Genomic DNA, 25366 nt, shown 5'->3' on the forward strand with positions numbered 1-25366 from the left:
AAAAAAATGCAATATACACACAGAGGTGAATCTGAACAAAAATCGTCAATATATTCAGATCGGAATTTTTTTGCTGTAAACATAATAAAAAAAAAGAATACTGGTCATTTTGGGGGTTTTGTGTGTGTTTGATATGTGAAGTGTTGGTCTAACCTCGGTCTCAACCTCCAAAAGTCTTGATTATGTCACGGTCTAAAACCACAAAAGTCTTGGATGCAACCTCTAATAGTCTTGGTCTTGACCTCTAAAAATCTTGGTCTTGTCCCTGTCATAACCTCCAATTTTCTTGTTCTAGTCTCAGGCTCAACCTCCAAAACCTTTGGCCTTGTCTTGACTTCCAAACGTTTTGGAAGTCCAAGATCAGGGCCAGGAGGGTCTTGACCTCTAAAAAGTCTCAGTTTTCTCATTCTCAACCGCCACAATTTTCGGTCTTGTCTCTGTCTAAACCCCCAATAATCTTGATTTTATCTTAGTCAAAAGTCTTGGTCTTGTCTTGGTCTCAACCTCTAAAACCGTTGGCCTTGTCTTAATGTCAACTTCCAAACGTTTTATTCTTTTCTCAGTCTTGACCTCTAAAAAGTCCCAGTTTTCTCATTCTCAACCGCCACAATCTTCGGTCTTATCTCTGTCTAAACCCCCAATAATCTTGATTTTATCTTAGTCAAAAGTCTTGGTATTGTCTTGGTCTAAACTTCCAAAAGTATTGGGCTTGTCTTGGTCTAAATCCCTGATGGTCTCGGTCTTAACCTTCAAAGTGTCTGTCTTGTCTCAGTCTCAACTTTCAAAGGTCTCTGTCTTGTCTTGGTGTAAACCTCCAATAGTCCTGCTCATGACCTCCAAAATTCTCTGTCTTGGTCTCAACTTGAAAAAGTCTTGGTTTTGTCTCAGTTTAAAGTTCCAATAGTCTTGGTCTTGACCTCTAAAGTCTCGGCCTTGTCTCGGTCTAAACCTCCAGTATCCTTGGTCTTGACCGTTAAAGTCTCAGGTTTTGTCATGGCCAAAATCCAGAAAAGTATTGGTCTTTTCTTGATCTTGACCTCCAAAAGTCTGTCTTGTCTCAGCCTCAACTTTCAAATTATGTCCTGTCTCGGTCTAAAACTTCAATAGTTATGTTTTGGATCCCCAAAGGTCTCTGTCGTGTCTCAGTTTCAACTTCCGAAAGTCTCAGTTTTGTCTTGGTCTAAACCTCCAATAGTCCTGGTCTTGACCTTCAATAGGCTCTTTCTCGGTCTCAACTCCCAAAAGTCTCTGTCATGATACCCCTCTCTGGTCTTGATGATGTCTTAGTCTTGGTTGGTGACATGGTTTTGACTACACTCCAACTGAATGTGAACTGAACTGAGATAGAGAGCAAGGCTATGTCGCAACATTACATGCATATAAAATATGATATGCTGATGTGAATGTCACACTAAGTAAACACAATATGTCCAGATTTCAGATGTGAATACCAACCACGTTCTTGAATGTCACATGCAAAAGAGTTGTTGTATTTTTTGTTGTTTTTGAATTGTTTTTCATTTTTGAGCAGCGTTTTTGATACAGCCTCTCATTTGTTTGTGCAGCACGTGTTGACTTTTGCGCAAGTTACCTTTATGTTGCGTCGGCATCCACGGGGCAAACTTGGCTCACACCAACCGGAGGTAAAGAAGCAAACGGCTCGCTTGGGCTTGTTTGCACGTGCGGTCCAGTCAGCCTGATCCTAGCCTTTGACCACCACAAGGAGTGCAGAAAGTCCCCCAAGATGAACGGAAGCGACCGGACGGTTCCTGGTTGATGAAGATGCTTTGAATTTGATGGGAAAGTCTTCTTCAGCTCTGAATGTTAGCTGTCGAGTCTTCCTATTTGTGCGGGCGTGTCCCTAGAGGCGGTCATGGCCACTGTGGTAGTTGTTGACGGATGCGTCCAATCAATCATGCCACGGTAATCTGGAGAAGTTGAATCGAGGCAAGAGGACTCAAGGTTGTTGATGGAAAAGAAACACAATGAGTCCAGTTGCCTCAATTGAACTTCTGAGGCCTACCCTAATGATTTTTCACCAGCCTGGTGGCCACCTTTTCCATGGAATGAGCCAACAGGACGCCCCCACATCCTTAACTGCTGCCATCCAACTTCCTCTTTCTTCTTCTCCACCCGTTTTTCCATCCTTCCTTCCAACCCCTCCATCCTCTCTGCAGAAGCCTTGGAGGACCCATCCAGCACCGGCGTAGTGGCGGGCGCCGTGATCGGCTCCCTCCTGGCCCTGATCTTGGTTGTGGCGCTAGTAGCTGTGCTGGTCACCCGAGGGCGGCGCCAGCACCGACGCGCCGGAGGCGTGGACTCCGTGGCGGCGGGCGGCAGTGGGAGCGGCGGCAGCAACAGCGCCGACTACGGCAACAAGGCTCGTCTTCTCTTTGGCGGCGAGGGCAAGAACAACAACGGGCCTGCGTACACGTACCGCGAGGGCTGCGACAACACCGGGACTCTGACGGAGAAGGCCAATGATTTCCACCCCCACCACCACCACCGCCGCCTCCACCACCATCCCGCCAAGCCCTCGGCCCACGACATCCTCCTAGACGAGGCGGATAGGAGGAAGTTTGACGACAGCCTGGAGGAGGACGAGTGCTACGACCGATTCGATGCCGGGAACCCTCCGGCCTATCGCCACGGGGAAGCCATGTACCTGGATGACGACATGGAGTCTCAGCGGGACGGCTCCGTTATTTCCCGGACGGCCATTTATGTGTGAAGCGGCGAAGGAATCGACGCCAAACACGTTTGGTTGAACCGAAACGGCAGAACACGTCAAAAAGTGACCGGACAAGCACATCAACGCTTCAAAAATGGACGCCGCTTGTCGCTGTGTTCTCGTTCCTTGAGCTTTGCGAGTGGTCGTGCTGGAAACTTCATCTGCATACAACAAGAAACGCTTTCTTGCCTTCATTTGTGGGCCTCTCGCGAGAAGCTAAGGCGTGTTTGCTAACGTGTTGCTGCTATCGTGTTAACGGCAGAGGTGGGTCGAGTCACATTACTTGACTCGAGTCAGAGTGAAGTCACCGGTTTTAGAAGTTGGGTCTTGCTTGGCTTACACTTGAGAGGCTTGACTTGACTTTGACTCAGTATTCAAAAGACCTGACTAAAACTCGAGCAACATGACTCAACTTTGTCTTGAGTCTTGACTCGACTTAAAGTCTTGCCTTTCCATTTCAAACTCTGCGTTTTCAAGATATGCGTGTGTGTTCATGTTTGGCTGATTTGGTGTTAATGGTATAGGTGGGTCCAGTCACGTTATTTGATTCGAGTCAGAATTGAGTCACAGGTGTTAGGACTTGACTTGGGATTCATGAGACTTGACTAGGACTTGAGCTACATGACTCAATTTGATCTCTAGTGCTGACTCAACTTGAAGTCTTGCCTTTACATTTCAAAATCTGCGTTTTCGAAATACACGTTTGTGCTAATGTTTGATTGATGTGGTGTGAATGCCAGAGGTAGGTTGAGTCACGTAACTTGACTCGACTCAGACTTGCTTGGCTAAGTGTTGAGACTCGACTTGACTTTGACATGGTATTTAAAAGACTTGAGTCTTAACTTGATCCAATCTTGCCTCTGCGTTCCAAAATCTGCGTTTCCAAGATGTGCGTATGTGCTGATGTGTGAAAGGCAAAGAGTCAAGTCACGTAACTTGACTCATGTCAGACTGATGTCACCGATTTTAGGACTTGAGTTAAGACTCAACTTTGGCTCAGTGTTCATGAGACTTGACTAGGACAGTCTACACAACCACTCAGTTGAGTCTTGACTCGACTTAGCCTCGCCTTTACGTTTCAAAATCTTGATTTTCTTCAGGATATGCGTGTGGGCTATTCGTTTTGTTTATTTAAAATAAATCGAATTTTTGTGTGGCGCGCACACCATGGAGAAGCATCAGAATGCCCTCATGTGGAGGGGCTATTTCATGAACCCGGTATGGAAGGATTTCTGAAGATTATTACATTTGGATACAGGGATTATGTTTTTGATCAAATCTGGTAAATGACAATGTCACCATACAAGGTTTGCAACTTAAAAATTCTCGGTCAGTACTGATAGAGAATCACATGGGATAAAGACATTTTAAGGGGCCTCAACCCTTAAATTAAAGGGTCTTTATTTCTGAAAAAAATGGCTTTTATATCCCATCCCTATTTATCACTGAGATAGATTGTATGACTTAACTCATGACTTAACTCTCGCAATGACTCAACTTGCATGAAATTTAACCCTTGTGCAGTATTTTGCCCAATCCTGCGATCTCTACATCAAAGACATGTCACATCTAAGTGAAAGCATTGAAAGAAAACACTAGGGAGCTGAAATTTCACCCAGATGGTGACACCATGTCAAAAAGTCTTCACACTATCAGGAGTTTGCCATCTCTTTGGCTAAAATACTGAAAGAATGATACGCAAGAAAATGACCCAAAAATGGTCAAAATATTGCATAAGGGTGTGGACTGGAACGGCTTGATTTTCGCCGTCTCCTGGGACTGAAACTTGAAGGGTTAGGACTTGAGACTGTCAAAGGACTTTCACGTATGTGACTTACTCCCACCTCTGGTTAATAGCGTGCGTCAACTTCTATCTACTGGGTGTCGTCTCGCTAGCCTCGATGTTGTCGCTGTTGTCGTCCTCGTCGTCGTCGTCGTGTATCGGTGAAAAGCAGCACTTTCAGCAGTTCCGCTCGGAGTCGGGAATGGGTATAAATACACCATTCAGACAATTGTCTTTTTGATCGTCTTCTTTTTTGTCCTCCGTCCATGCCGCTCTATTTATGGCGTCCATCTTCATGTCGTCCCCGCGTCTTTATTTACACGGCGGCCGGCTTATCGGCAGCCGCAGATAACCACGTGGTGTTTAGAAAAGCCAATCTGCGTCTTTGTTTTTCACACCCCGCACAAGCAAACCTCATTCGGCGCCGCTCTCTGGAACACACTTCTTTCCAAATCCTCTTTTCAATAAGATTGTCGCTTTTATTCCTCTTGGATTTTTTTCATACTTTTTCTGGGATTTGTTCCGACAAATCCCAGGAACACTCGACAGAATCCTCACAGGCTCGTGCGTGTGGTGTGGGTGCAATGAGTGCCTGAGCGTTGTAATTGCGTATGTTTAGGATTAGGATTTTAATTACACAAGCATTGTCGTCCTTTTAATATTTTTTTTTGTACTTGGAAAGCGCTTATATGACATCACAGCAAAACTGGGCGCGGGACATTTAACGAGACTTCCTGCCTCATTAGAAATCCAAGATTTCTAAATGGGATCCGAGTGCACAAACGGAGTGACTGGCTCACCCCCTGTGGGTGCTTGTTCAGCTCCCTGCTGGCTCATGTCCTTGAGTGAGCGAAAGCGGCGCTGCATTAGCATTATGCTAACCACCACGGCCATCTGGCTTTCAAACTCGCAATGTAATTCTGCACTTTTCCGAATCGGACCAAATTTTCTTCAACTAATGAATGAGGTCCATTGTTGTTAGGCAGATTTGAAATGTGAGCATGTTGCTAGTTAGCGACATGTCGGAGGCATTTGCATACTTAGGCTGGATTTACACTGCATGCTTCAAGTCATTCAATTATGTTTTCTTTTGTTCTCAAGTGCGAGTGGAGTTTAGAGGCACAAATGCCGTGTACTAGAGCAGTGGTTCTCAAATAGGGTACGTGGAGGCGCTTCAGGGTGTATGTGAATATTTTTTAACAGTATACAGTGTTGCCTTGCTTTCATTGGATTGCGTTTTTATTTTTTTCTTCAAAAGCCCATCACGAAGTACCGCATTAACACTCCCACTTTCCTTACAGCCTGTTAATACTCGATCTTGTTCAGCCGCAATTGAAGTCACGTTTGCTTAAAACTGCACCCCCGCTCGTCATTCTACATCGACGGAGTCAGGGCGTTTTGGCAACAACTCTTCATGATTTTTACCAGCACTGGGCTTGTGGCTGTGAGTGAGAGAGCGCTGCGGAGACGTACATGAACGTTCTTAGAATCAGACACAGTTTTAACACTAGAATGCCCAGAGAAGAGCCATTCGGCTTTGTGACCGATAAGGACCACCTGAGAGCCGATTGGCAGGAAGGATTTTAGCGCGCATCCTAAATCGACTGTGAACAGCTAATATTGTTACATAAATAAGGCGTGGCAAGGCAGTTCACAGGGGATTTAGAGCTAAAATCATAGCTGCCAATTAGCTCGCTGGTCGTCTTCATAGATCGAAATGTCAATACTGGGCTTTCGAGTGTTTTAAATCTCATGTTATTTTCTGTCCAAAAATACTTTGCGCTAGTTAGGGCGTAAATATTTAACCAGGGTATGTCAATGAAAAAAGGATGCGAACCACTGTGTTTGTACACCATTTGTTTTGCTAAAAAGAGTTGGAGGGTTAGATGGTAATTAGCGTTAGCTTCTAGCTAGTGTGCTGACATTCTAAACTATGCTTGTTTTAAATACTTTTTAAATACGCTTATGCTTGTTTTAAATACACAAGGTGAAAAAATATTTCACGAGGGGTATATCTGTAAAAAAAAGGTTGGGTTGAGAACCAACGTGTTTCTTAACTAGATGCAACATACATGCTAATCGGTGTTAGCGTCTAGCTTCCAAATGAAATTACTTGGAAATCTAAACTACAGCCAAATAACACAGTTACATTTGATGTAAATATGCAACATTAGAAGTGTATAGAATATTGAATAGAATTTAAATGTTACATTAGAGATGTGGCCATTATTAAATCCATGACAATGTGGAGTTTGATCTCTTTTACCTCAATGGAGGGAAAACTCAACACAGGCTTTCAGTGCTATGTAACAAAAAATATTTGGTATTTGTGAATTGTTCTTTACTTCCGTGTTGACGCTGGTGTCATTTATGCGCAATTTGTGCTTCCGCGCGTACGGGTTGTTTCAAGTGTTCTGTGAATGTGAACGCTGTCATGTGTCACTTGAAAGCTACTGTGCATGGAAGTATTGCAGACATTTGATCGAAATGGATTGGGAATCGGACACTTGGACCTGCAGTGTAAATCAAGCCTCATTTGCATAACACATTTGCCTTGTTCATCTGCTGCTTTCTCCTTTCGTAACGTTTTTTAATTTCTATATCCTCCTGAGACCCAGCCTATTCTTTTGTGTCCACTGTTGTGTCCGTCATGTCTACGCAAGACAGTAATGTGATCCCAACAAAACAAATGAGATATCATTCAAAAGACCAAAATGTCCTTTAATGAGGACACCGGGACTTATTAGGGTAGTTTCAATGATTCAATAGATGTAGAACAAAAACAAATGTCCACAAGAGTGGACGCAAATGAAAAGTCTCAGGAGGTAACGCATCATTTCTTATTACGGAGGAACTACAACAATGGTGACTTGTAGAAAATAAAATGTGAGGTGTTACGTGACGTGTTTTGGTCATTGGAGTTCTAAAAAAATGAAAAAAAAAAAGGGCTGTGTCAGAGTTATCAATAAAAGAGAGTGGAGACAGAACACAATCGGAGTCCGAACAATTTATTTCCTGCGCAGAAAAAAGAAAGGCGTCGGCTCAGTCCTCTTTCACTTTTTATTTGATTCTCAAGCAGACTTTCAAGAAAACAAAAAAGGAATCCATTCATCCGTCTTTGTTCATTTCCCCGAGCAGCCGACGACGTTCTACTCTCCGTAGCCGTCTTTCATACCATCAACATTCCTTACATTCGCCTTTTTAACACACCTTGAGCATAAACATGCATTATGCAGTTTGCGCTTAACTCGTTCAATGCCAAAGACATATTTTTCATACAGGCAAATGGAAAACTATTTTCAAATCGACCATTCTTCAGTTAGAACTGATGGAGGTAATAGCTGTGTTGTAAGTGTGGAAATACTGCCATCTAATGGTCATAGTTAGCACTACAGTGCTCTACTGGCTTAAATTAGGGCAGTGCTTCTCAAATAGTGGGGCGGGACCCCCTGGGGGGGGGGGGGGGGGGGGGCGTGGATGATCCCATGAAAACGGCTTGTTTGTCATGTGGAATGTAATTGCAATGAAGTCATAATTTTCATCATTTTCTTTTAGTTTCAGGTGCACTTGCTTCTTTTTTTCCGTTTTAGACTAAGCTAAAACCCGTATAAACGCAATAAAAATAATAACAGTTGTTGAAAGTTGATTTATATTGTGTTTTTCTGTTGTTAATGTTAAAAAGGCTACATGTGTATGTATACTTAAAAAATTTTCATCAATAATTATATTCAGTGCATTGACTGAGGGGGTGCGCGAAAGGTTTTCTTTTTTCTGGCAAAGTATAGTTGAGAAACACCGAATTAGGGAAACATTAATCAAGGATGTCAGCTTTTCTTCGTAAAAAGAAAAAAAAACAAACATATTTGGCAAGAATTTTCTGATTTATTTGTGTTATTACTATTTTAAGAGACGAGAATTATCGTCCTTGGCACATAATGAGTTAATGTACTTTAGGATCGATTTAATACTTAAGTATTGTCCGGACTCAACAAAACGTCAAAATACGTCCCCGGCACTCAGTGAGTTCATTTAATTTAACATCCATTTTGAAACACTCCTTTAGCCGAACACTTAAAAAGAAATGCAATAATATATAAATTAGTACCTTGGATTGAATGTCTGGACTCTTAAAAAAAAAAAAGGTAAAAATACATCTATTGGATTGAACGTGTTAAATGAGATCATTTTTCCGATCAGGCTGTGTGAGTACTTTGACGATAAAGCATCTTTGCTTTATGCGCCTTTCGGGATCTGTCAAGGCAACGGGCGATGACGGCTTTCTCACCTCCTTCCGAGGTGTTTTTCTTATCTAAGAATAAAACGTGATCATCAGCACGACGCTCGCTCTCTGCGGGTAGCACATGCGAGCGTGGGAAGGTCCGTCAAAAAAAAAAAATTCCGACAAGTTTCAGCCTCCGTCAGCTGATCCTCTGGCACAAAAAGGAGCCATTATCCGCTTGAAGAGCGTCGATTGTTCCTCAACATCCTCCGTGGGCCGTTTCATCCGGAACGTTCCGCTGAAACATCATCACACAAGTCAAGAGTGTTACCGCGTCCCCAAAGCGCGCTTTGACGCCACCTCGGAAGAAGAAACTTTGATGAAGAAACAAACAAGTTTCTTAAGAGTTTTGAGGAGCTCTCAGCCGATAAATAAGAAAAAGAAAAAGCTGAGTGAGGCAGCAGTTTTATCTCCTTGGTGCACCTACTGTTAGCACGTCTTCTCCCTGGTGGATTCCCGCGCTCCTTTGTCAGGAATCACAATTTTTGCCGCCTAATTAGCGGCGGAGTCATGCGGCGGGATCAGCCGCTAACTTTTGTTTCCTCGTCTAAGTTATTTTAATAAAAGCCGGGGTCTGACGCAAGCCTCCGCGGGAAAGCCGGCAATCAGTGAGATTACCCACAATGCACAGGGAGGTGACGTTTTCAAGTTTTAAAACATTCCGTAAGTATAAAATTTTAGAGCCCATGGGTAACTCAACACTTACCCCTAAACTTATCCCTAACCCCTCGGCTGTAACCCTAACCCAGATCAGCCACATGACGGAGAAAACACTTGTACCCCTTAACGTCTTTCGCCACAAATGATACGGAAGCTTGCGTAAATAATGTTGTGGTTCACTCGTTCCTAATTAGTTTCGTTAGAGTGTCTTGCGGGGAGCGCTTCAAAGCCTTCCAATAAATGATCCCGTCCGCACATAACCGGACCATGTGACTTGAGGTTTGTGTCTTTCGACGTAAAGTGAAGATGGATCTCAGTACGCTGACGCTCTCACTGACGCTTGAAAACCTCTGCCAAGTCCGAGGGCGTCGCTTGGCAGTCACGAGGCCAACGCGGCGGTGAGGGTGTTCTCTTGGCGCTCCATCTGGAAGATTTCAAAAGGGAACAAGTCAAAAGAGGAGAAGAATACAAAGACAGCTTCAATACAAACAGGAGGTGTGGGAAAACCACCAAAGGAGTTAATCCGAAAATTTTCTCATCCCCCATTCAGGTTGCATGCTTGTTTTTTAAGAGCGTGTCAGATGCCTGCTTGTCATGCAATTCAATATACCTTCTACCTGGTCCATCCATCCATTTTCTTCTGATCGCGAGGGCAGCAGCTTTAGGAGGAAAACCCAAACTTCCCTTTCCCCAACCACTTCATCCCACTCCTCTGGGGGATCCCCAGGTGTTCGAGAGACCTATTCTCTCCAGCGTGTCCTGGATCATCCCTGGGGCCTCCTACCATTGAGACATACCCGGAATACTTCACCGGGGAACCATCCAGGAGGCTTTCTAACCAGATGCCCAAGCCGCCTCAGTTGGTTCCTTAGACCCTTGAGAGACTTCTTCTCTCCAGTGAGTCCTGGGTCATCCCTATTGAGACATTCCCGGAATACTTCACCGGGGAACCATCCAGGAGGCTTTCTAACCAGATACCCAAGCCGCCTCAGTTGGTTCCTTAGGCCCTTGAGAGACTCCTTCTCTCCAGTGAGTCCTGGGTCATCCCTATTGAGACATACCTGGAATTCTTCACAAGGGTACCATCCAGAAGGCATTCTTACCAGATGCTCCAGCCGCCTCAGCTGGTTCCTCTCCTCATTGAGGGGCAGCGACTCAATTCCTTGATGACTGAGCTTCTCTTTCTAACTCTAAGGAGGAGGAAACAAATTTCAGCCGCTTGTATGCGGCACCTTTTTTCTCCTGTCATATTCTACAGTTTGGTACCTGGTCACTGACTTGGCCTTGCACCCTTGTTTCTACTCAAACCCTCAAAAAGACCTTAAATGACACCGTGCTCCCTCATTAAAAAGGTCGGGCAAGGTCTTACTCCTTGTGAGCGGGCGGCTAATGCAGAATATGAGTAGGAACCATTTTGAGAGCCATCAGAACATGTTTCCACAGCTGTGTATCCATCTTTCTGGCATACAATAGTTTAACCGATATCATGCAGTCTTCTGGTAATTACCATTCGCACAGCAAGCATCAATGCTCAAAACGAGCAGACAAAGGTTTCCGAGAAACCTTAACATCACCCATGTTGCCTAGCTCATTTAGCCAAATAACCTTGACGGAAGCTGTCATGGTATTTGCCCTTGCAGTGTTTTCCGGCACGTTGAGGCCCCTAAAATTTCGATTAATTGGTCGGAAGAATAATTAAAGCTGTAAGCAGTGATGAAAGGGCGCTAACATGTCCATTTTTGTGGCAAATTTTCAAAATGATCATTCCCAATTTAGTGTTGCCCATCTGTCAAGGAGATCCGTTGTGGCTCATTTGGACTTACTCCCAAGTAGCAGCTGGTCGAAGTCGGAGCACCGCGGAAAAGTCATCCCAAAAAATAAATGCTCGATAGAAGTAGGGCTTCCTGAAAAATCGAAGTCAACAAGTATTAGATGTCGGTTCCACTGATTTTATGAACAACTGGTGGTTAACCTTCGCCCGGCAACAAGTGACAATGGTTTTTAATTAAACCCGCCAAATGGGGACCTCGGTGTCCTTCACGGTCCTAAGTGACCATTGTGAGGAATCGCCAAGCATTTCTCTCGAGTCCTCCCTTGCATTCTTCCCAGCAGAAGCTGTGCCCACCACCTTTTATTGGAAAAATCCCCAAATCATCTTCTGACTGTGTAGAGGAGGAGAAGAAGGTGGAGGCTTGTTAGTGATTGAGCTCAGCTTTTGTGCTTAATCCTCCCAAAGTCGAGCTTGTGCCGGGCCAACCGCGACGCTGACATATGATGCGCGCAACTTTTCCGTTTTCCTTCCTGAATCAAGCCGCGTAAGCGCTTTATCGCAAAAACGCGTGGACAAGCCCCTCTGAAGGGATCCCAGCCGCGTTTTCTCGCTCCTTCCGGTTTTTCCTCTGCCGGATGCTCAACTAAGTGCACAATCATTGGACAATACGCTTTTAATGTATACAAAAGTACTTTCCTTAGCAGGGATGAATTAAGAACCAAAAAGGAGCTATTCGGTTGTTCACAGGACTTCATGGGGATGGTCTTAGGCCTCTTGAAAGGGTCAAATATTTTTGGAGGTTTTCAACACAAAAACACAACAAATTTAACAAACATTGGCTTGGTAGTGTCCATTTGAAGTTTTTCATTCATCCCTTGATTTTTGTTGCTTCTAGAAGCATTAGATTTTGTCGAACATGAGTAGATTCACAAAAACTTCTCAAGAACCAAATTTTGGTTAGAGATTTCCATGGATTCCTTGAGATTTTGTCCATTTGCTGCCAAAGTCCCCAAAGCCTGTTTCATCTAGCGAGATGAGATATTGTGGGAATGTGAAAGGACCCACAAAATATTTCAAAAATTAATGCCCAAAACCAACAAACTTTAGTTTTTAGTTGATCATTTCGGCCTGTTTTCAGGTTTTTGTTTAGATTTTTGTCTACCGAAGCCCCCAAAATCCTGTTTGACTTGGCTGGATTAAATTTGGTAGGAATGTGTATCATGTGTGCAAAATTTCTCAAAAACAATCAGTCACAAGGTAAATGTTGGGTTTCAGAGGACTTCTGAGGTATATTTCCTGCTCCGCCAGGAGATTTTGTCCATTTGCTCCCAAAGCCCCTAAAGCCGTTTTTTTACTTAGCAAGACAAAAAAAATTGGTAGAAATGTTCATCACAAGAAGACTCACCAAAAAAATCTCAAGCCAATAGCCAATTTAGCTAACATTAGTTGACATTTTAGGCTTGTCTCCTGATTTTTCTTGAAATTTTGGCCCCTAAAGCCCACTTAGAAAGATAAAATTTGGTAGGAATGTGTATCATGTGTAGACCCCTAAAAATTCTTAAAAACAATGACCAAGAAGGCAAAATTTGGTTTTCAGTGGACATTTTAAGATCATTTACTAGGGTTCCTACAAAATTGGTCCATTTGCTCCCAAAGTTTAAAATAGACATTTTTGTTCTTAGAGGGACAAAATCCTCTTGATACCAAAGTCTTTTTGACTTAGCAAGAACAAAAATGGTAGGAATATACATCAGATGCACGAAAAACTCATAAAAGCCTTAATTTGTACAAGAATTCAGCAGTTTTGTTTTTCAAACAACCATACTAGAAGTCCTCCAAAGACCAACTTCTTCTCGAGGTTTTGTCTGATTGTCGCTAAATTCGAACCATGCATACCAAACAGAAAGTAGAAATTTTGGAACTTTCTACTTTATCGTCGCTCCATGCCGAAAAAAAATGAACTCCAGACTTAACTGATTCATTTTTTGATACGTCAGCCCCTGAAGGCAGTTTTACTTCACAACAAGACATTTCGGGAGACATGTCCACGAATGAATAGACCAACAAAAATAATTCTCAAGAAGCCATTCTCCAAAAGATTCTGCCAAAAGGTCCACAAACTGAGCGGCTCAATGGTGAGACGCGTCAACAAAATCAATGCTGAATTTGTCTTCAAAGCCGCGAGTAGGCGAGCAAAGCGCCGCATTTGGACAATAATGATCCCGGGAAAGACATTCTTATTCTCCCTGCGACGCTTTTTAGATGAGGATTTACCTCCTCGGTGTGTTGTTTCACTTCCCAAACAACCTTTTCCATCTTTCAGTTTGTGAGCAGATGAGAGGGCGTACGAGTCTTTGACCGCGTTGGGTGATCCTTCCCCGCGGGAGGATTTAGTCCAGCTCACCCACCAGATTAAAGATTCACACACTTTTTGTATATTTCTTGACAAATCGCAAACGTTTTTGCCTCGTTTGGTCTTTGCTGACTTTCCTTTGTGTGACAAGTGGCTGCTTGTGACTGTTAGCGCTAACGCATGCTAACTAGCTTGAGATAAGCTTCTCATCGATCGCGATAAGCGCGGAAAAGTTGACGCGAAAACTCCAGGCCTTACCTGGATATGTTGTGGTTTCATTTTCCGTTTGCATATATATGTGTGTGTTTGTGTGCCAAGTTTCGTCGGGAAAAGTGAAAGTTATTCCTCTGCTCCTCATGGCGGGATTAGACCAGCTTACTTTTGAATGCCTCGCGGTTAGCGCACGTGCGTGTGCGCGCGTGTGTGTTTATGTGTGCGTGTATGTGATATTTGTGGCAAGCAAGCGAGTGTTTTGTGCAAGAAGGCAAACTTGTTTACATCTGTACTTTCAGGGCACAGCTTTAAATAAGGCGATTGTGAGTGTGTGTGCGTATGTGTGTGTGTAGACGACTTGTACTTAACTTTACTGTCAGGGAGAAACACCACGTTGTGTGATTCCAAATCAGGCATCGCCGACTGGCAGGCTGGGCCTCGATTTTCATTTTTTTAAATCAAAATGGTTACGATAGCCGAGCGGTCTTTAGTTGTGATGACGGGGCTCACCACCAGAGGGCAGACATCATTCGCCGGTGCCTCCCAAGTGTAGTTGCGCATCAGAGAAGAAGAGAAAGATGGCCCTGTTCTCTCTAAAGGTTTGTTAACTCATTCAATCCCACAGACATACTTTAATGCTTTTCTTTTAACTCATTCAATCCCCAAAAATGTATTTACATTTTTTTTAGAGTTCAGAAATTCATTCCAAGGTAGTTATAGAAATGTATTTTTTCAAAATGTTCCAAAGTTTTGCCAAACTAGGCTCTAAAAACAGCTGGTGAATTGAAAACTAGGTACTTGAGGAATTAAATACAAAGGCAGTCATTTATTTTAGGTACTAAAAGTACTCGTGTAACTTATTACTTGCTTTTGTTACTAAGAGTACCAAAGTAATTAATTACTTTAGGTACAAAAAGTACCAAAATACTGTCGTTGATTTCTTTAGGTATTAAAAGTACTAATGGAATCAATTACTTTGGATACCAAAATTACTGAAGTAATTGATGACTTCCGGTAATAAAAATACTAAAGTACTAGTGATCGATTATTTTAGGTATTCAAATACTAAAGTAAGTACTAAAGTAATCAGTAAAATTAGTTAAGAATCTAAAGTAATAAATCACTTTCATGTATTAGGTATTCAAACACTAAAGTAATCAGTAAAATTAGTTACTTAAGTATCAGAAGTAATCAATCACTTTCATGTATAAAACGATTGATTACGTCAATGCTTACTTACCTAAAGTAATCAATTACTTTAAGTACGAAAGTTCTCAAGTAATTATTAACATAATTTAGGCACTAAAAGGATTAAAGTTGTTGATGACTTTTATTACTAAAAGTACAAAAGTAATTAATTACTTTAGGTACAAAAAGTACCAAAGTAGTTGATTTCTGTCGGTACTAAAGTACTAATGTATCAATTCATCTATGTACTAAAAGTACTAAAGTAAGTGATTACTTTAGGTGCTAAAAGCATTATGTAATTGATTACTTTAGGTACTAAAAGTATTACTAAAGTAATTGTACTAGTAATTGTACTAGTAGTCAATTATTTTACATTAGTTCTTATATTATTTAGTACCAGTCATTTTACGACACCCCTTGAGCCCAACTCTTGAACAAAGAAAAAAATATATAGAAATAAGTACCTGATTTAATATCTGGACACTTAAAAAAACGTAAAAATGCGTCTTTGGGATTGAATGAGTTAATATTGCATTGCCGTACATGAATTAAGCAGCCCCCGTGCAACTGTCATGTAATTCTTACTCAACAGCAAGTTGTCAAAATGGACACACTCTGGAATGGATTTTCCAACTTAATTCATCATGTCAAAAAATTATTATTATTAATGGGCTGCATAGTACATATTATTACAGTTTTTTGGGGGGTTGACCACCCGTTTAATTTTTAATCAATTTTGATTGCAATTAACATAAAACAAGGAGACGTCCTTGTAGTGTCTACGACCTGAACAAAAGGCAACTTTTGTTCTTTTAAAGACATTTATTTTGCACTGCTGTTTAAAAAGAAAGTCAGCTTTTTTTCCCCCCCTTTTCCCAACTTGACATGCCCGTTGCGTTTATTGGCGCTCCTTCACTAAACTGCTGTCAGCTCACCTTTCACGGCGCGCTCTTGAGACGCCGTGACAAGCGCAATCCGCGTCAGTCTGACTTTGAAGCTTCCCGACGCCGCTGAATGCGCAAGTGGCGGCAAAACAGGCTGGCGCCCGAGTGGAAAAGGAAGCCAGCCGCTCCGTAATAAAAGGTAAAATTGAAACTAGTTTTAATCACTCGGCAAATCCGATTGAAAGGATTTGTTTTCAAATTAAGAGCAGAACAATTGGAACATGAAGCAACGTCTTACTAAATTGTGTTGTAGTGACTCCTTGGCAAAACTTTGCGTGTCTATCTTATGGAGTTGCTGAAGAAAAACGTGCTTTTTTAGTCGGAACATAAGTGGGCGTGGCTTTAAAACTTAAAGAGGAGCTTGTCATGTTTTTTTATGTCCATTTCGTACATTTCACGACCAAATCACTTCATAAAAGACGCCACATAACAAGATCTCCAAAACGTCTTTTTGCCACTTGACAACAGCCATTTTTTTTTTTTTTTTTTCCGAGCCATTCCCATCACTTGGCACCAATTAGACGGGACTAAAAGCGAGAAGAGCCTTCAGCCATTTTTTTGCCCTCTCCCTCTCGCTGTAAAAGTGAGCAGTTAGGGATAATTGAAAAACTTTTCAATTAATAAATGCAGTCTGCGCGGTGGCGGCGGCGGCGGCTGCCAAATGGAGCAGCGCCGAAAGCTGCCGCTGCACACTCGCGTCTGCGGCGGAAAGACCAAACGGAGAAAGAGGAGAAGCCTGTGAAGACCAGCCACAAGAACCTTCTCGTCGTCGTCTTTTTATTCCGGCCTACTTTTTCCGCTTAAAGGCACAAAGCGCGAGGGAATCGGCCGCATGGACGAGACGTGATTATCGCCGTTTTAAAGCAGCGTATTTATAATTCATTCGCGCAGGCAAACCCAACGAGTGGAACGCTTAACGCTGATATATTGTGAGCTTTTTTTTATCGTTTATCATTAGGAAAAATTGTCTGTTTCGTGCTTGCCTAACCATCGAATCCAAAATTAAACAACCAATTTACTCGCAGATCAGAATTCACAAGATCAGTACAAAAGCCCCAGAAACATGAAAGACAAAGAAATTGTTCAAATATTGCATCTTGACTCAGACAGGATTTCATATGTTTAGTCCGGGTTGTTAAGGAGAGTCTTCACCACAAGATACATGCTGAAATAAAAATGTCGGGCTACTTTCTCCAGTCCAACTATCTTGTCTCTGCCTAGACAGAAGAGATTTGGACTCAGCCTAGACTAAGTCATGAGTCTAAGTCCTGGTCTAGCCTAGTCTTAGACTCACCAAGCCGTGAGTCGAAGTCTAGGCTGAGTTCAAGTCCAGATGAGATCAAGAGTAAACCTTAAGCAGAAAATATAGTCAACAATCAGCAAAAGTTGGTAAAAACAAATTTTGCAACCCTGCCATTATTGACTTGACAGAAAGTGTGCTTTGGCGCTTGCAGGCAGGTAAAATAATTCGTACTATGTGAAGTCGATACAAATATTTAACGAGTCCAATTGGTGAGTCCAAGTCACGTCCAAGACATCAAAAAACAATTTTGTTCGGTAATTTAGCTGCCCAAAAAGTATGTTGAAGTAGTGGATCTTAACCGAGATACAAGTGTCGACTGTCGGGGGAGGAGCCAAGTTTAGCCTGGGTTGTAAATTAAATAAATGCATTAAGCATAACATTATTGAACAAACTAAGTCATACATATTGTCTGGTTGAGTCAACCTAGAACATTTAGGGTCGCGCCTAGTTACAAAGCCACTTGCATAGGACATAGGTGCAAGTCCATACGTTATCAGTCCATGTAATCACTGCTATCTTTTTTTCCCAAGAACCTGGTGACAGAACCCACACTGTTCCACCATGTGATTAGGTCGCAGAGTCTGTGATGAGGTCACGGTGCCTGCTTTCTTCTCGCAGCTGCAGGAAACATGTCGTCTCCTCACACTTTATTCACAATCTCACAAATTTGTGGTGTCTTTTAAAGATAAACACAAACTAATGAGATCATAATTGGTATTATTCATTATGCGGATGCCCTATAGGGGGCAGCAGAGGGGCAAAGCTTTCCGTCAATCGCGCACGGCGGTCTGGCAGAGTTGACGCTAAAAAGAGCTGTCAGTCGTCAGGATGCCGCCGTTCAGCCTCTCCACCTGCGCTGTCAGATGCCCACAATCACCATCCCTCGCCGCCCACGTCACTCCCCCCTCGCCACCCGCCTGTCCGCCCGCCCGCCCGCCTGCCTGTCTGTCTTGTCCGAGGCGCTTATCAGACCTGCAGGCTACTTTCCAAGGCGTTTGTTTTCCTCCAAAAGAGATTTTTAGAGGTGGGAGTAGCTAGGTCTCAAAACGAAGCGTTCTAGTTTCAAGCTAGTCCCGTATTAGCTTGACAAAAATCAAGTTCGGCTCATACACGCTAAATGTACAAAACTGAGACGAAACAAAAATATTTCATGACTTTATTCCGTAACACAAACCAGATTATTTAGTCTAACGAATGCCTGCTAGCTTCATGCTAACATATAATAGAAAACACCTTAGACAGGCTAACAGGAATTAGCATTCCTGGAATTATGAATCTTAAATCCACTGTTCCACTTCTTTAGGGAAATATTCTTATGCCATTAAGTACATACAGTTAAAATTGTCACAGAACAGTATAAAAAAAAAGGACGGCTGTAGTATAAGGGTCATAAGAGTCGGGTATGATGGACAGGAGGGATTGGAGAGGTCAAAGCCAACTTGACAGGTGATTAAAGGAGCCGTTGAACTTTGCGCGGCGGCAAATGAGCCCCGCTAACCTCCTTTGCTAACTCATTAGCATAAAAATGTGACAAAGCAGGTCACAAGTTCAACGTTTCATCATCTTTTTATTTGGCTTGAAGTGGGAATGACTTTTTAATGCAGCGCGCGGCAAGACTTGGAAACGTGGTCTCCGCGTAGGGCCGCTGGACGGTCAGCGTTTGACGGACAAACCCGAGAAACCAATTGACACTGATGGAGCAAAGATCCTTTTTTTTTTTTTTTTTTTTTCATTTTCAGGTAGGGATGAATAATTAAGATCTTTCATATATGTGTGTGCGTGCGGATGTGTGTTTGTACATCCGTGTATATACGTATATGTGTTTATATGTATGTCCAGTACTGTACTGTATATATACACATAAATGTACATGTTTTCCTATATATGAATATACGTATACATAGTATACCAGTGTAAACTATGTATGTGTGTATGTATATACAGTATATGTACGAACAATAAATGTGTATATATGTATTAAACATATACACACGTACGTTTATACAGGTAATGATATACATATGTACAGTATATACATATACATTTAAACATATTTATGTGTACTTTACATAAGTGGATAAAGGTGGAATGTAGGAACAATATACATTAGTATACACAGTATAAACACATGTACATATATACTTTTACACATATACAGAGAATATATACTGTACATTTATTTATATGAATATTTGTAAACTATGTATGTATATATGTATATACAGTATATGTATGAACAATATACTGTATCTGTATATATTTAAATACCAAAACCATATAAACAATTATATGTATATACAGGTACTTATATACAAATATAGAATATATACGTATATGTATGTATGTATACTTTACATATGTATTTTGTAATTTGGATATATGAACAATATATATCTGTATATACCATATAAACACATACGTATATACTCATGCACATGCATAGAGTATATATTCATATGTACACATAAATATATATTTTTACTGTAATATGTAGATGCACAGCACTATATATATACTATATATATGTATATACATATATACAGTGTGGACCTATGTATGTTTAGACATATGAGTTATATATATTCACACAGCGTATAAATGTGTATATGTATAGCCATGCTTATGTTGTACATATTCACTGTATCCATCTATACAAATACATAATTTTACATTTTATATGTATGTTTGCAGTAATAGCGGGTAATATACTTTTGGTTGATAAGCTGCCACGTTCATTTACATTTAAAAAAAATGTATATATATATTTTTTTTTATATGACAGATTCATCCCGTGCAAGTTTATTAAAAAATTTGACAAGGACCTCAAAAAAAATAATTTCATCAAAGAGATGAATTAGTTTGTTCGAGCGTTCAATCGTTGCAGAGACATTTTTCTGTCATTGCCGGCGCCAGAACCCCTTTTTATTTTCCAAAATATTCAACCCTGGGGTCTTGTGATCGAGTAAAGGTCTAATATTCTCTGGCACATCCTCTCTCCCCGTTATCACCTTGCACTAAACGGATGTCTTAAAGTCACTGATGTGATTCTTGCAAGCGCCGAGGCCCACCGGTCCTTCGCCTCCCATTAAAAAAATGTCTTTTTTAACCTCCACGCCGCAGACAAGTGCGACTAAAAGTCTCGTTTAAAATAACACGGCCGCTCAGGACGTGAGCAGAACATACAAGCTGGATGTGCGCCTCTGGAAAATTAAGTTGTAACCGCCACGTAAGCGACCAATCAGGACGCGGCGGCCGCTTCCGTTTAATCGGGCCAAAAACACAAGGGACTCTGGCTCTTCTTATCTGATGGGGGACTCGTCACACACATGTGAAATAACAGGCAAAGATGGCCCGTGATAACACACCGGCTGGAATGTATTGAGGTCAGCGGGGTGGCAGCATGAGATATATATATATTTGTGCACGTGTGTTAGTGTGTGTGTGACCAACAGGTGGCTTATTGTGTTGATGAGACAAAGTCCCATTAGCCCTCTGTCAAGAAGAAAAGTAGCTCCCTACACACTGTCCGCTGATATAGATCTGTGTGTGTGTGTGTGTGTGTGTTTGCCAGAAAAGAAGAAGATAGGAAATATGAGAGGTGAAGCAAAATTGGACCAAATAGGAGCAGAACATGAAAGAGCTGTCTTAAACACACTCACACACACACACAGAAGCAGGCAACAGCTATTTGTGTCCTCTAATGGAACCAAGAGATGAATGACACGCATCAGGCTATTACCCACAAGGCAATGGGCTGGAAAAAAATCGGGTGTTCAAGATATTAGGAACAGCGGTGTTGCGCTCAAATGACAAAACATGTCAAAATAAACAAGTTTCACTCCGCATATGAAACACAGATTACTCAAAAGTGTATAGTCACTCAATATAAAATGAGGGTAGTCACCCCGAAAAATTTGCTGGCCACCGCACGGGTTAGTAGAGATTGTTGTCTTCACTAATTGTTTTGTTTACAATAAATGTGCATGCACATGCTCCTAAAAAGCCATACAGTGTTTATTTCCTGTTTCTGCGGTTACACAACTGCTTTTTTTGACAGTGTAGAGGGGTTTTATTGTGAAAAGCAAACCATTAGGCACTTCCTGTTTAGCGTATCGCAAGCGTGACGATATCTCCGTGTCCTTAGCCAAACACGAAACAGCCTGTTCTGTGTCATGTTTACAGTCAGAATAACATAATGGGGTTTGTAAATTACAATTTTTTATCAGACTTGCTAGAAACATGTTTATTTTTGATTAGTATTTAAGATAACATGTGATTAGCGTCGAGTTAGCTTTTAAGCTAGTGATTAGCAACTAAGATAAACACCATTACTATCTTGCTAGTGATTAGCATCTAAACTAGTGATTAGCATGCAAACTACTGATTAGCGTTTAACCCTTGTGCACACACTTTGCAATATATTTTTTTCCTTAATTTATTAAATGCTATTGAAAGCATAATAATTAAAGTTATTATGATTTTTTTTTTCCTTCATCCACTCAAAATGTTCAGTGGCATCAGTTCTATCCATACTATGTAGGTTAAATTTGTTAATGAAAAATTGAAAAATGTTATAGTGTGGTGAAGACACTTTTAAAATTTAGCCATTAATTGGTCGCTACCGCCACCTACTGTCTTGAGGTGAAACAAAGAATTTTCTGTTTGCCGACATAGTTTGACCGCCGCCCAAAGTAATGTTGCAAAAACCGCAGGAAAATCAATGTCATAAATCCTGTTAGAATGCATCTCAAAAAGTGTAATTCTAATGATTTTATACTGTCCAAAATTTGGACAATGATCATTTTTGTACACAAAATCTCGCACGTCCAGCTACATTTTGAAATTTGACATGTTTTAATCATCTTAACGATTAGCGCATTAGCATGCTAGATTAGTCTACAGTTTATCATTTAACGGGCAAGTGAAGCACAGCAATTTTTTATATTTAAATATAGCATTTCTAGTGTTCATTTTGTTCGAGTTTTAGTGTTTCCAAGATCTTAAGTGGCTCCCCTCCGGACACCTTTCGGAAAATCTTCCGCGGGGGGCCACTCTATGAAATGCAGAAAAATGATGCGTACTAAATATTCCATCCACGTGTAGTGCGCACAAATGCGCAGCGGCCTCGACCGCATGCGGCTTTTTCGATCCGATGTGAGCGCCGGCCCGTCGAGCTGCTTTTTCGCGCCGGCCCGTCGAGCTGCTTTTTCGCGCCGGCCCGTCGAGCTGCTTTTTCGCGCCGGCGTGGGGCGCCGTTGTCCGCCTATATACGCGGCCGATCGATAAATTCATTTCACGGAGGCGCCGGAGACGCGCTCGGCTAATCCGACGACATGCCGATCCGCTGCAGAATTCCCGCCGCGCTGGGCCGCATTTGTTTTCCCCAACTGGTTTGGACGTGCAACAGTGATGGACACAAATGAGGACTTTCCTATTCCTATTGTGACTCCCTGCCATTTATTATTGCAAAAGTCACTCAGATTTGTCCGCTACAAATACAGACCGCCACAATAAAATTCTGCCATGCGGCTGGCTGTTGATTGGCCGGTGGAGGTCATGAAAAGTGAAGGGGCTGAGCGGCACAACATTGAGTGTGTCAGCAAAGCCTGGCGCCAAGTGACCTTTGTGTGTCCGCGCGCGAATGTCAACATATGCGCGTCTGCTCGTGTTTGTGTGCGTCAGTCTGCATCTCGTCTCCTGCGGGTCGTTGGCGCCGTGCCCGGGCCTTGCACTTGAAGCGACACGGAGATTATTGCGCTTACCGCCGCGCTTATTGGCGTTGCTCTGCGACTGAATGCGCGTGTGTGTGTGTGTGTGTGTGTTGGGGGCGGGGTCGATGATTGAATCCATGTGTGTCCAATTTGTGTGCATGTTTATGTCTATCTCTGTGAGGGCATGCGTGTGCCACTGAGATACTGATTGTGTGCTTGCGTGTGTGTGTCCATGTGTGTACTTGTGTGTGACTGAATTTAAGTGTGTGTGTGTTTTTGGTGTTGTAGGAACTTTTTTTTCTACAGTGTGTGTCAGTTTCTGCGTGTGTTTTTCAGTGCGTGTCCAAGTGTACTTGTCTGTGTACGTCTGTCTGATTGTGTAGCAGTTGGTTGTGTCACTGTCACCTTGTGTGTGTGTCTTTCTATTAGTGTGTCCGTCTCTGTGTGTGTCTGTGTGTTTGACTGTGTTATTTTTTGAAAGTGTCTGCCAGCTCATGTGTCGAAGTGTAGTTGTGTTTGTCTGTCACTGTGTGGCAATTGTTTGTGTGTCTGTCTCGTATGTGTGTGGGCGTGTCTTTGTGTGTCTCCATGTGCATCTGTGCATTTGTGTTTGACTTTGTGTGTCTTTCTCATTGTGTGTGTCTGCCAGCCTGTGTGCGTGTGTGTGTGTGTTCGCGTACGTGTCTAAAAGTGTACTTCTCAACTCTTTGGCAGTTGTGTGTGTGTGTCTGTGAATGTGTGTACTTGTTCGTGTTTGCCTCTATTTGTGAAGCAGTGTCATGTAGTCTCACTTTTGTGTGTCTGTGTGTGTGTGTGTTTGCATGTGTGTGTCTATTTGTGAGTGTTAGACTGTGTTTTTCTGTATGCGTGTGTGCCAGCTTGTGTGTGTTTGTCTGCCATTGTATAGCAATGTGTGCATCTCTAGTCTGTGTTTGTTGGGTGTGTGTCTATTTGTATTTTTATATTTTATGTTTTTATTTTTCATATTTGTATTCGTATTCTATTTTTTACCGAGTGCGTGTGCGTGTAGTCATATTCTATTTTTACCGAGTGTGTATGCATGTTTTTTTTCCTCCTGTGTTTATGTCTGCACAACTGTGTGTATATTTTTAGATGTGTATTTGTGTCTATGTGTGTATTTTTGTGTTTGTGGCTTTGACAGTGTGTGTCATTCTGTTTTTGTGTGGAAGTGCATGTGTCTGCTGTGAAGCGATAGTTTTATTTCATTGCCTATTTGCCCAGTTTGTGTATGCGTGTGTGTGTGTGTTCGTGTGTGTGTTTGCAAGTGGAACCGTAATCTCCAGGTGCACACTCGCGGGATTCAGGTGCGAATCAGAGCTCGTTTATCTCCGTGGCAACACGTGTCGCTTTGTGTGTGCGTCTGCTCGGCTGCCCAAAGTGTAAACGACGCTTGCGTTTACTCAACATTGTGTCATTTATTTGTGCACCTCCAAAAGGAAATTGCAACGGCTCACTCTACAAATATGGCTGCCAAGAAGCATTCCAACATGCCTGCTACAATACTTGCTACATCTTTAGTCAACCTGGTGTTTATGCTAGCATGCTAGCTAAGTTTTGCTATGGGCCTCGTGTGAAGAAAACAGCAAAAACTGTGTACATGTTCCACGAATGGCGTCCGTGCTTGATCAATATTAAAACCTTCCATAGAATTTTGCTGACTACCACTAGAGGGAGGCAGAGGGGGCGAAAGGGCGTCAGCGTGTTGCAAGAGTGGTTATTGTCATTTTATCGGAATTTGCAGTGAAGTCGCAGGACGTTTTCTCAGTCGGCGTGGCAACGAAAGAGCAAAATGACACAATGAGGGCAAAGTGGAGCCTGATTGCCTGCGGGCGCAAACTCGCCAGGCGCACACACGGGCTGCATACGCAATGAGGGGGAGGAGCCACCAGGGCACCATGTGACATCAGTAACCGTCGGTGTGCCTTCATCTGAATAAAATATCGAAAAATATATTTTTTAAAATGCGGTCATGTTCATGTGCGGACACTCTGGCGCTGCCGTGCGAATGTCGCAATAGTCAGTGTTTCATACTGAAGGACGTCGACACGGAATCGCATGCGGGGAGACAAGCGCATTGTTTGCGCGTGTCCGCTGCGTTGCGCTTGCAAACGTTCAAGGCGACTTTCATTATTTTGACATCCGTCTGCTCGTCTCTTAATGCCTCGTCGATTCGCATCGTGTCCTCTTTAGCCTGCGTGGCACCGTGGATGTGTGTGCGCAGGTATGTGTGTGTTGACGTTTCTGTGTGTAAGCAAGTGTGTAAATAGAGCATGAGAATGAATGGGGCGTTAAACAGGTGCGTGGTGGATGAACAGGTCCAAAGATGAGGCTGGCCTAGAATGGAAATTACAAATATGGCTACCGCAAACTGCTACAAAAATATGGCTGCCAAAACAAACCGCAAATATG

General features: G+C 42.3%; 1 protein-coding gene across 2 annotated transcripts in view; it reads left to right on the plus strand.

The window, feature by feature from the left end:
- Positions 1 to 25366, plus strand: part of pvrl2l (PVR cell adhesion molecule related 2 like) — a 158475-nt gene that overhangs the window by 119597 nt on the left and 13512 nt on the right. Inside the window, exon 7 of one of the 2 annotated variants that reach the window (XM_088404289.1) lies at positions 2178 to 7506. The exons of the other annotated variant lie outside the window; for it this stretch is intronic. Within the exon in view, the coding sequence (XP_088260415.1) occupies positions 2178 to 2731 (554 nt within the window). The 3' untranslated portion in view covers positions 2732 to 7506. Of the gene's footprint in view, positions 1 to 2177; positions 7507 to 25366 lie in introns of those variants that run through there. 2 annotated transcript variants of the gene reach the window in all.

Source organism: Hippichthys cyanospilos, chromosome 21 (genome assembly GCF_059441005.1).
Source record: "Hippichthys cyanospilos isolate Australia breed blue-spotted pipefish chromosome 21, RoL_Hcya_1.0, whole genome shotgun sequence".
NCBI lineage: Eukaryota > Metazoa > Chordata > Actinopteri > Syngnathiformes > Syngnathidae > Hippichthys > Hippichthys cyanospilos.